We start from the raw sequence: 12,065 nt of genomic DNA, 5'->3' as shown, positions 1-12,065 counted from the left end.
CAAACTTTTGTGCAAGAAATTTGTGGAATCGTGATGTTGAAGGAAAAAAATCAATACAGAGGGTGATATATTGGCTTATTCAGGTCAAACGGCATAATTGCAAATAAAAAATTATAAATAATATATATATATATATATGTAATTAGCGATATAAAAGTTAAAAGTGGAAAAGAAATTATCTTAAAAGAATACCAAAATATACCCCAAATTTAAGATTGAAAATAAAATTTTTGATTGGTAACCGTAAACATAGGGTAAAAGATTGGGTGGTAGTTTTATTTAATTTTTTAACCTATTCTATGGCCCAATTACAATATTTTACATCATGAGTTTATCTAGTTTCTTAATTATTTCATTCTTTATGTGAAATCTTCCCAAATAACATGCTGTTTTTCGTGCAGCTAATCAGCTCAAACTAGCTCCTATTTAGAATGCGCCCTTTGTCACAATACCAATATTAAATTTGCATTAAAGTTAAAACGAAGACATAGGGTACGTGTTGGCAATTTCTGGACCATGTCTAATGCCTGATTTTGATGTCTTCGACCAGTTTGAATCATATGAATTGGAACAAGAATTGAGAAATTAAAATAGATTCTAGAGATAGGGTTGTTTTTTCTGACCATGTCGATTCAAATCACGAAATCTAAATGCAATTCCATAGGTCCACCTCATAACTACCTCAATTTTTTTACGGAAAAAAAATAATTTGAAGATTCTATCTCGGCTTTCTTTCCCCTGATCCGGTGGGCTGTGCATCTCGAACTCCTGCTTTTTTTTTTCTTTTTGATTTTGCAGAACTTCTGGTTTCTTGCTACGACCGATTGAATTTTGCAATTCTACATTGATCCGGAACAGAAAATTTGACTTTTGAATTAAAAAAGTTGACATGTCGGTCGAAACAAATTGATATCAGCAGTCAGATTGAGTGCCATTTAATACTTAGAAATATGGGGATCCAAGCAGAGCAAGATCATGTTATCGACAATAATTTCCTTTGATTGTACGGAATTATGGCACAACTATTTTTACTATACATTCTATGACGTATCGTTAGCTAGTGTCTAAAGGTAACACGTACGTTTTTACACGAGAAAAACCTCTATATACCTTTTCAAGATCGATAAAGAAAATCAATTAACAAACCTTCGCACAACTGCCACGAGCCTTGTTCCAATCGATCTCAGCGTATGGTGTATCGTACAGTTCATCCCTTAATGATAATATTGTTGGAGTAGCTGGCCCAACGAATTTCTTCGCATAAAGATAAGAAATCGACATATAAACGGTCCGCGTGAAGTTCCAGAATCGCCCTATAAAAAAATGAAAAAAATCACCTTCAGCCAAAATTAATGATGATACTTGCTTTCACCCAATATTATTGTTACCAGATAAAAAAAATATTCTGAACATCTACTCCTGTTGTCGTATCATTGCCATCCAAAACCAAATCAGTTAATTAATCATACTGAACCCTTGTCGATATCTCAGGTTGTGGGTAACCAGAAAATTGTGTTCGTACCCCAATACATAAATTTAGCAATACAAATATACCATAAATTCTGAAGATTTACATATATATGCATATGAGAAGAACTTATATCGGGGGCATGTTAAACATAAATTTAGCAATACAGATATAGCATTAACAACTGAACATCACCTCTCCAAGTACCAAATTGGTTTCCACGAACCTATGCAAATCCTAAATTAGTATCACTTTATAAATGTTAAAAAAAATCACAATTTCTTTCTTTTGCAATTAAGTGATAATGTGTTCTAATTTCTAAATGTGAACCGGTAGTGAGCAATTTTACGGTGTTGGGAAGATAACGGGAGATACTAAATTTTACCCTAAAAATTTGGTACGAACTGTAAAATTGGTCTTAATCAACTGGGCAATATAGTTGTGGACAAAGCCGTCGGGTCGATTATACGCTATAGCACTGCTATTTACATCATTATGTTAATTAATGATCCCAAAAGTTTCTCGGTGATTGTCTACGGTACTAGTGTTAAGGTATGGCGATGGCAAATAAATTAAGGCGGTGTTCAGATTGAGAAAATTTTGGGGAGAAGTGTTACGTCAAATGTTTGTCCGGATGTCGGAAGGGTTTTCGGACACGAATGAAAAAACGAATTTTACGGCTAGCCTAGAAACCGCGAGACGAATCTTTTGAGCCTAATTAATCGGTCATTAGCACATGTTGGTTACTGTAGCACTTATGGCTAATCATGGGTTAATTAGGCTCAAAAGATTCGTCTCCAGATTTCTTCCATAACTGTGTAATTAGTTTTTTGGTTCATTTATGTTTAATGCTTTATTTAGGTGTCTAAAAATTCGATGTGATGTTTTTGGAAAAAAGTTTTGGGAACTATTACAAGGCCTAAAGGCCAGGATTTGGAAAAGTTTGAACTCATGTCTTGTGATGTGAAACCAGATAGTGACTTTTGATATTACTCATTTGAAGGAGCTACGAAAATAATGTACCTGGATGAATTGGCAGTAAACGTGGAAGCAACCAAAGTTCTGGGATCATTGGATTATTTCCGGACCAATCATAAACACCAATAACCTGAGGGGGTTAATAAATATAATGTTCATTACTGCAATTTAATTAGTACAGATAAATGAATTGCTTAATAATACACATAGTATTCCGTACATCAAACAATCATTTGTTGTTATACAATATATGCTGACAATCTAACAATTATAATCTTTCCGTTCCAGATCATAAGATATTTTAGCGTGCACTAAATTTATATCAATAATTAAGAATCAAAACATCTATATATTATATATATATGTAGAACATATACAGATTAATCTAGCAAAAGCCAAAAACATGGAGGAGGGAGTATATTCATTTAGGTAAGTAGAATAAAGTCGAACTTTCTGGATTTTGGATTTTATTTATTAAATAATTCACAAATATGATTTTGTATTTTGAAAAATCATACTTCTAACCTCCTGCTGTCCTCTGAGAGGGCGGAAAGCCTATGTGGCTAACGTCTCGGTGGACAAGAGTGAAGAAGATGACGGCGGGACAAGAAAAATTACGTTTACGCCCTTGTCGGGCCTTTTTACAAATTTTCTAGCCCCTAGCCTCCCCTCCCGGCTAAGGCTGCACGTTTTGCAAAAAAAACCCGGGCGGCAAGGGCCTAAACGCAATTCTTCTTACCCCGCCGTCATCTCCTCCACTGCTGTCCACCGAGATGTTAGCCAAGTAGGCTTTTCGCCCTTCCAGAGGGCGGCAGGAGGTTAGAAGTACGATTTTTTCAAATACAAAATCAAATTTGTGAATTATTTAATAAATAAAACCAAAAATCCAAAAAATTCGGATAAAGTCTCCGTACCGAGAGTAATATCTTGGCCCACTGCGGAGCTGCAGTTGCAGTTCCGTTGGATAAAATCCAAGCCCGGCCTCTTGCCAGTGGATCACCATCACCAGTCTTGTTCACCTCACCGAGAAGCCTTAATGTGGTGTAGTTCAAACAAGTGCCAAACATGGTGCTTGGCCCCACGATCTGAAAGCCCCATCCACCGTCCTCGTTCTACACAAATATTATTTAGTCAATCATTATAGTTTGTTTTCTATGTACTATTTATTTTAAATACACCCTAGCACCAAAAAAAAAATGATACTCCCTCCATGTTTTTTACAGGACAGCGTTAACTTTTATGTTTATATTTGACCATTCGTCTTATTCAAAAGTTTTATACTATATTATAAGTCATACTTGAAGTTTTATAATAATAAATTAAATTATAACAAAATGACTAATAATTATATAATTTTTTTAATACGATAAATGATCAAACGTAAGCTAAAAATCAATGACGCCCTAAAAAAACTTGAAACGAGTAGTACAATACTGGTATACGATTCCGCCACGTCATCCAAAACAACCACATGTCATGTACAAGGTTAATTGAAAAGTGAATGTTTTTATAGTTTAGGGTTGAATATAATGTCAATTTTTTAAACATTAGATTAGTTCTTGAAATTAACTAATGAAACCCAAGGACATTCAAATATGAACTGTAGCGGGATCCTCTTTTTTGTGGGATTTTAAAGAAATTTTCGCTCTTAGAAGTGACACTTAATCTGTGTGTGTATGACAGGTAGGTCCAAAACCCATATGCCATAGACGAGAGTGGCAAGTCATTAAATAAGGTACTGTAGCAGGTGGTAAATACTTAAATGTATTCTTGTTGTCACTGTTTCATATATAAGCAAACAGTCGTAAACTATTTTCTCATGACAAAAAATGCAAGTAGTGATGGGTGAACTGTGGCGAATTAAACTTTTCTCACTATTTCCATTGCATCTACTGCCAAAATACCACATCTTCACAAATTTTGTTATCGGTGACTAGTCAGATGTGATGAGAAAATATTTGAGAAAACTTACCTTATAGGTTGTGACAAAAAAATATTATCATCATAAAAAATAATCAGCAGTGACAATTAAATAGTGATGAATTAGCATACTGTTACAATTTCATTTAGAATTTTGTCACACATTATTTTGCCATCAGATTATATTACAGCAGTGATGGGTTCATATTGACGGACAAGCATGCAATCGTTATTGCCTTTATATGTAACAGACCCAAATTCATGGTGTTATAAAATTACAAATTAATTAAAACAACTCTCCTTAAGTGCATCATTTCATCACATCCATTTTCAGCATTTGTGGTGACCACCATGGGTGCATTCATACATTTAAATGGGACAAAAACATTAAAATTTTAAGTTTGGCTTAACCGGAATTCTATAAAAATTTTGAGGTGGACTTAACAGTGTTAACAACACCTCTGATTTTTGTTTTCAATTAGTCACTATAATTAAGTCCCAGGTGGAGTTAAGTAACCAAAAAAACAACCATTAAAATTTTAAATATCAACTTATCTTGGATTGCCTACTCAGCCGTTTTGCCAATTAGTGAATATAATCAATTCCACGTAAAATATTTATGTTCCATCCAAACCAAGTTATCGTCTAGCCTCTGGTAAAACCATAGGAATTTATCTCTCATTTTGGTTTAAATAGATTTCCTTGTTAAAAAATTCACAGAAAATTCTCCTAACATAAAAAATGTGAATTGAATTTCATTGTTCCTAAAAATGGTAATATTTGTGTTCCTTAATTTAAGTTACCCTTGTCCAACCCAAAATTAACCAATCAATTAAATATTTCTACAAATTTCATATTGAACTTTTAAAATTCATATATTTTAGTTGGTAAATGATAAAATGGAAATTTCTTCCCCAATAATCATATAAAATCAGTATGAACGCACTTGATCATAAATATAATGCATAATAGAGCATTTTATATTTTTTGCATATTTATTGAATGTAGTTTATTCTCGTTAAATAATTAGAAGAGGAGCCAATAGGAGTTGAAGTAGTGGAAGAGGTTGAACACACAGCTGAATCCATCTCCGAAGCCAATAGTCTCACTGGCTTTGAACATTTCTATTTCCTATGTTTTGACATATATGGATGCTATGTATGTTTGGAAAATACTTAAAACCGGTTAAATGGTCGTTACAGCTAAGTTTTGTACATTTACCCTTGAAATGTTATCATGCTCCCACTTGTAACCTTAGGTTGGGTATTAGAACTTGCAAACTATCCAGATTTTGTTATTTACATGTATATGCTTAGCCCTCGCTTCTATAACTTTGATTAAATGGATTTTTGGTAATTAGGTATAGGAGGAACAATGAAAACTAGTGTGAACTAAAACTGAAGTGACATGATTTCACACTCAGGCGAGCAAGTGGCACAAATATGGTGTAGTTTTTTTCCGACATGGGCAGTACTTGTATAAGTTAATTAAGGACTGAACTTGGTCATTTATATTGTGTTAATTGGTACATCCACATCTACTACTGTTGGATATCCATAGTTGAATATGTTATTCATTATTTCACCTTGCATTTAGGTAGTTTGGGTAGTATGGATAGATGCTATACGGATGAGATACCTATGTCCCATAACAGAATTGGTGTCTATGTTTGTTTAATACAATTTAATGTGCCTCATGAGAAGTTAGGCATACTTAGCGGGTGTTTGTTTCTAGGGGCTAAACTTTAGCCCTAGTCATATCAGATGTTTAGAAATTTATTATAAATAGTAAACGTAGATTATTAATAAAACTCATCCATAATCTTGGACTAATTCACGAGACGAATCTAATAAGCCTAATTAATCCATAATTAGTCTATGTGATGCTACCGTAAATATTTGCTAATTATGGATTAATTAGGCTCAAAAAATTCGTCTCACGGATTAGCTCTCATTTATGAAATTAGTTTTTTTATTAGTCTATATTTAATACTTTAAATTAATGTCCAAACATCCGATGTGACATGGGGCTAAATTTTTTAGCTCCATCTAAACAACCCCTTATTTCCGTGGCGTTAGGTTCGACCATGGACCTGCCACCTAACGACACTAGTGCCTCTCGATCTAGCTTAACGCATTACATGTTGGGCAAGGTTAAATGGTGGGTAATGTGAAGACTATGTCATGGATAATAAATCAGGAACTCTTAGTATCATATGTCATGTGTTGCATGATTACTCCTTTCCATCATGTGGGTTAGTAGACGAACTTAGAGTAAATCTAGTCGATTAGCCGTACTCATGGTCATGGGTGGCATGATTATGTCCATTGAGTGTAGGTTTATGTATTGATTTTGTTTATAAATGGGAAGGTTGGGAACATTGTTTAAAGAGAAATTAAGGATGAGATGACTTTGAAGATGGTGCATATGAGTTGTAGTATGGATTTGAAAATTACTTCTATGCCATGTTATTACTTAAGCTTCAATTTTACCATGCCTATTGAAGTTGAAATATTGCAAATGAAATCTGCTTTATGCTAACTCTATCCTTTAACCATGTCTATGCCTTGCTTCTAGCCTTCATTTAGGTTAGAAAATACCATAATGGCATTGCCAATACTTTATGTTCTGAGTCATCCTTTCTTTCTGTACTTGTTTTCTTAGATCTTGATGGATGGATCGACACCGTTCAATGGTTTGAGGGTGAACATACAAGATATAGATGAAGGTCCTAACTGAGGGGTTTGCCCCTAGTCGGTTTGCATGAGGATTTTGGATAGTTTCATACTTCTAAAGGACTCTAACATAGTTCTAAACTCTAAATATTGTGTATTTGTACTTGTTTATGTGTTTAATCAAGTTGAATACCCCTTCTGTTCTAATATTATTTGCTAAAATGAACGTGAATGGTTAGAATTTCTTTTGCTAATAATTATTTGCTAAAATTAAGTATCAGTGGAGTATAGCTGAAAGAAACCGATAGGTCCTTAGTTCGAGTCATTAATGTGCTACGTGTTAATCAACATCTTTCTGTATTGGACACATATATGATTGGGGCTGAGTGGCTTTCACACCCCAAGTTTCTATCCTAAGCCAACTCAAATAAAGAAATTATTAAATAATAATTGGCCTAACTAAAGCATAGGAAAATACCCCTCAAAAGAATTAATTTATATAAATCGAAGTCCGCAAAATCATTAACTGGATTTAAAGTTAAAATTTAAATTATAAAATTTACCCCAAAATTTAATTTAAAAATTGGCAAGTTGAGGCTCCCTCTCTTTTTCTCTTTTTCTCCTTTTTTTTCCAGGTTTGGGCTGCAGCCCAAATCCCTCTTTTCCTTTCTTCCTTTCTTCTCCTCCTCTCCCCGGGCAAGCCCAGCCGTGGCTGCAGCACAACACCTTTCCTTTCCCTCCCGCGCGTGCCCTCCCTCCCCACTGGGTTGTCATCCCAGCTCGCTCCCACCGCACCGAGAGGTCTGCTTGGCCTCCTCCCTCTCCGCCGTGCCTGCTGACAGGCGGGCCCCGCCTATCAGCTGCCCCTTCCTCGCGTCTGACATGGCCTCCGCCGTCACTGCCGCCATATCCTCCGCCCGCCACCTTCCATCGCCGTGCCCTTTCCAAACCCCTGCACCCTTTTCCCCTATAAAACCCTCGCCGCCGCCCTCGGTCGGCTCCCCTATAAAACCCAAGTACGCTGTCCACCGACGACTGACCCCACCGGACCCCGTCACCGCGTGTCCCGCCGCCTCGCCAACGTGACCGCCGCCTTCCAACCGCTGGTGAGCGCCCCTCCCCCCTTCCGCCCTCTTTTTTTTATCTCTGGCTGGTGGCCGCCGAACCGCACGCCGTTGTCGACCATGTGCGTTGTTCGTCGTGTGCCCCACCCGCCAGCCTCTCCCTTTCGGTCGGGCCTACTGGTCAGCCGCCCTGCCTCCTCCTCCCTCTCTCTCCCCTCGGGTCTCCACCCGTCAGCCTCCTCGGCCTCCCCCTCTTACCGATAGGTGGGGTCCACCTGTTGGTGCCACCCTCTCCTCGGGCTAACGTCAGCGAGCCTCATTATTATGCAATAAATCAAATTAAGGTTTTTCCTGTTTAGATTAAAAACCCAGAAAACTTCTAAAATTCATAACTAATTCATCTAGTCTCCGTTTAGGCCTATTCAAATTTCATTAATCCAGAAAAATATCAAGAATCCATTAAAAATAGTTTCTTTTTCTGCTTCAGTAGAGATTGTACCTGTTTATTTATTTTTATGCTTTGTTGCCTAGATTCGGAGCCCACCGAAGCGCCCGTGTACTTCGACATCGTCGTAGAGATCCCTCCTAAAGCTGAGGAAGGCAAGTGGCACTCCTTTTGACCATATTGATCCCATTTATTGTAAAGTTCCCGCTTATTTAATTCAAACATGCATTATTTAGTATTTTACTTTATGTTATTTTCTGGGTTTAACCTATTGTATTATGCCGTTGTTTATCCATTCTCTATTCCTGATGAACCTGGGGTAACTGAAGTAGTATTAGGACTAAGCCATGCTTAGCCCTGCTTAGACCAAGTAGCACATGGAAAACTATAATCACCTGTAAACTGATTTAGTTTAATGATTCATTACCCGACAGGGTTAATTCCAACTAAAATACTGATAATGGTGGGTCGTGGGTGCATGGTTTTGAGAGATGCACCCATGATAATTAAGGACCAGTTCACGGGATGCCCTAGAAGTAATCTAGTGCTAACCACATGCCAAAATGGGTTAGGTGGGATTTAAAGCATGGCTTCGAACTATTTGATGTACCAAGGCAAGGGTGGACGTGATGGAGTATGTATGAGAGTCGTGGTGTAACGATGGCCTATGCTGCTTTTGGATTCACCAAGGCACAAGAGGGGACTGCCCGACTTGGTGTAAAGGAGGGGTGAAACCTGAAGTGCGGTGTGATTAAATAGAGATAGCTATGTAACGGGTCCTATCACAGCTCCTATCCACCGTGTCGTGGTGACATGTCAGTGCACGTTCAAATGCAGTGGAGTCGTGTCTTGTGGGTACAATAGTACACCTCTGATCAGAGTATAATCTATTCGAATAGCCGTGCACACGGTCACGGGCGGACTCCCAGATTCACTGTGATTAGTAAACCTTTAATGACTTGGGTAACTGGCTTTTACTTGGGCCTACTGCAACGTGGTGTAACGTTGAGTAGTGGATTGGGCCTGTTGTAACATGGTGTAACGTTGAGCAGTGTGGTGTTGAGTATGTGGTTGTACTCAGCCTTACGTATTTTCCCCTTTAGAGATAAAGTACTGTTCAGATAGAGGCGATTCTAGGGTTTGATGCTTGTCCGCCGTCGAGGTGCTGCCTGTGGATTGGAGCCAAGCTACGCTGGAGCCACAAGCCCTTTGTTTTACTTTTCGCTGCATGTCGCTAGACTTTGTTTACCATTTATTGTTGTTTTTAAGAACAATGGTGATGTCTATTGGTGTACCCCGGCTGGTCCTGCATAGGGATTTTATTAAACAATAAAGTTCAGAAATTCATGTAAGAAATTTCTGGGCGTGACAGTGGCAAGCCTGTTTGTGTTTATCGCCTTTATATTTCTCTCGGTGTCCAAGTAGTTATATTGAAAAGTGACAACTATTATTAAGGCAATGTAGGGTAACATTTGAGTATTATACATGTATGGGTGCCATCTGGCTTAACATACGTACTGCTCACAAGGGATATTTTAGTAGTATAGCTCTTTGTAGCACATATTATAATTAATGACAAATTATTTTTCCATCACAATTCATAATAGTACTTAACTATGACAAATTAGCAAGTTGTCATTGGATTCCTCTGTATAAAAAGTATACTTTGAGCAAAGTTTAAATAAAAGCACTAAAAATATGTTTGATAGTGTTTTTTAATTTGGTTTTAAAGACTGCAGGTGATATGGAGTCGATTTTGTAGTTCATGAAGAAAAGTATACTTTCAGCAATGTTTAAAGGGTTAAGAACATAATTTATTTATGAATCAATATATTGCCTCAGTTTTATTTCTGTATAATTCAATCTTAATTTAGCTAAAGAAAAAACCATCAACCAATCATTTTCTATATGTATTTTATTAACTATATCAGAGAATTTATATAGATATAAGGATATAAACTGGTTAATTATAAAGTTCCCATAAATATACACTATATACCTTCGTAATTAAAGTTCAACCTCAGCCCTAGAGCGGCTGACGCAGTAGCACAAGCCAACCAGACACACCATTAAAATGCAAGCAACGATGGCCAAGACAACGAATTTTGTACTCATTAACACAACGTAGCTATGCTCATCGTTTGATCGATCAAGGCTCTACACCATTGTTTCTAGACACCCAAATAACCAAATCACTAACAATGACACCAAATAGTATGAGCAGTTTTAGAAATATTGTGTTGACAACATAGTTTAGGTTAAATAAGCGAACACCTTGCTGTCAAATGATGCATCACTGTAGGATATTTTTTTAATCATTAAATCATTGAATGGGAAGTTTGCGCCTATCTAGATAATAGTGAACGGAAAACACAACCAGTGAAAGTGTCACAGGTAATTTCACTTTGTTAGAGCTCATGTGAGAAATATTTGCTATGTATTATACATTCAATTAACATGTGATTAAATCTTTTATGCATTATGAGGAGAAACATTGATATTTGTTTTTAAGCTCAACAATAGATATTGAATTACGTGTTTTTGAGACTTGCACAACTGTTTTGTTCATTTAACATATACATAAATCAATAATTTTTAATTTAATTTAAGGAGACATAAAGTAACTTTCCATTAAACTTAGCTTTACAAGTTTAAGTTTTGTGCTAAGACTAGATGATATAAATAAATTGTTTAATTGCAATTATCAATGTACCGTGTGAACTCTATTTTGCATTGATTCTGAAATTAGTGTCTAAACTTGCTGCAATGTTTCAGAAATTTATGTATGAACTTGGTCTTGCTATCCATCGTTCGAAACTTGTACTTACAGTGTGTGCTAACCTATAATTAGTTTTTTGAAGCTATAATAGTCACTATTAATAGTTAGTTTGCTACATTGTTATTAGAATTTGTTTAGATAACTAAAGTATCAAATGCTTGGTTGTTAGAAAACTTTGAATGTTTAGTTTATAGGATTGGAATTAATGGAGTTTAGGATATCTTATTTACATTGCTAAATAGAGACTAGCGTGTTAGCATGGGTATAGTACTAGTGAGTGATCAGGTGTACTAGTATTTTACCGAAGAAATAAACAAGACTCCTCCATGAAAATATAACAGGGGTCATGTGGAATACCTATACTAGGGGTATCCATAGACTACATATATACGTACAGTCGTAGGGGTACGAATAGGAAGGAGATTATATCTGTATGGTATCGGTTAGGAGTCTGGTATGTACCGGATTGCATGCCGAGTACTTCGGACTCGAGCCGTAACCAAATTGGAATAGATCTTAGTCTTGATAGATTAGGACTCTATTATATTCGTAACCCTTCCCCCCACTATATAAGAGGTACGGGGTGTCCCATTGAGTCAATGGACCGTTTGGGGAGCCCCGACAACCAATGTTCGGTCGAATCATCCAAGGCAACCGGAAGATAGTTGGCCATGGCTTTGGTGTCACCTCCTACGGCATGGATGGCCATGGAGTATACCATGAGCCATGCCTTCTG

At 36.7% G+C, this 12,065-nt stretch overlaps 1 protein-coding gene across 1 annotated transcript in view; it reads right to left on the bottom strand.

Annotated features, from left to right (window-relative positions):
• Positions 1–12,065, bottom strand: part of LOC102721561 (achilleol B synthase-like) — a 30,748-nt gene that overhangs the window by 13,510 nt on the left and 5,173 nt on the right. Inside the window, exons 4-6 of the mRNA XM_006656026.2 lie at positions 3,361–3,558; positions 2,492–2,576; positions 1,147–1,313 (exon numbers count right to left, since the gene is read on the bottom strand). Coding sequence (XP_006656089.2) covers positions 1,147–1,313; positions 2,492–2,576; positions 3,361–3,558 — 450 coding nt within the window. The remainder of the gene's footprint in view (positions 1–1,146; positions 1,314–2,491; positions 2,577–3,360; positions 3,559–12,065) is intronic.

This window comes from Oryza brachyantha, chromosome 6 (assembly GCF_000231095.2).
Source record: "Oryza brachyantha chromosome 6, ObraRS2, whole genome shotgun sequence".
NCBI lineage: Eukaryota > Viridiplantae > Streptophyta > Magnoliopsida > Poales > Poaceae > Oryza > Oryza brachyantha.
This window is presented reverse-complemented; position numbering and strand designations above follow the sequence as displayed.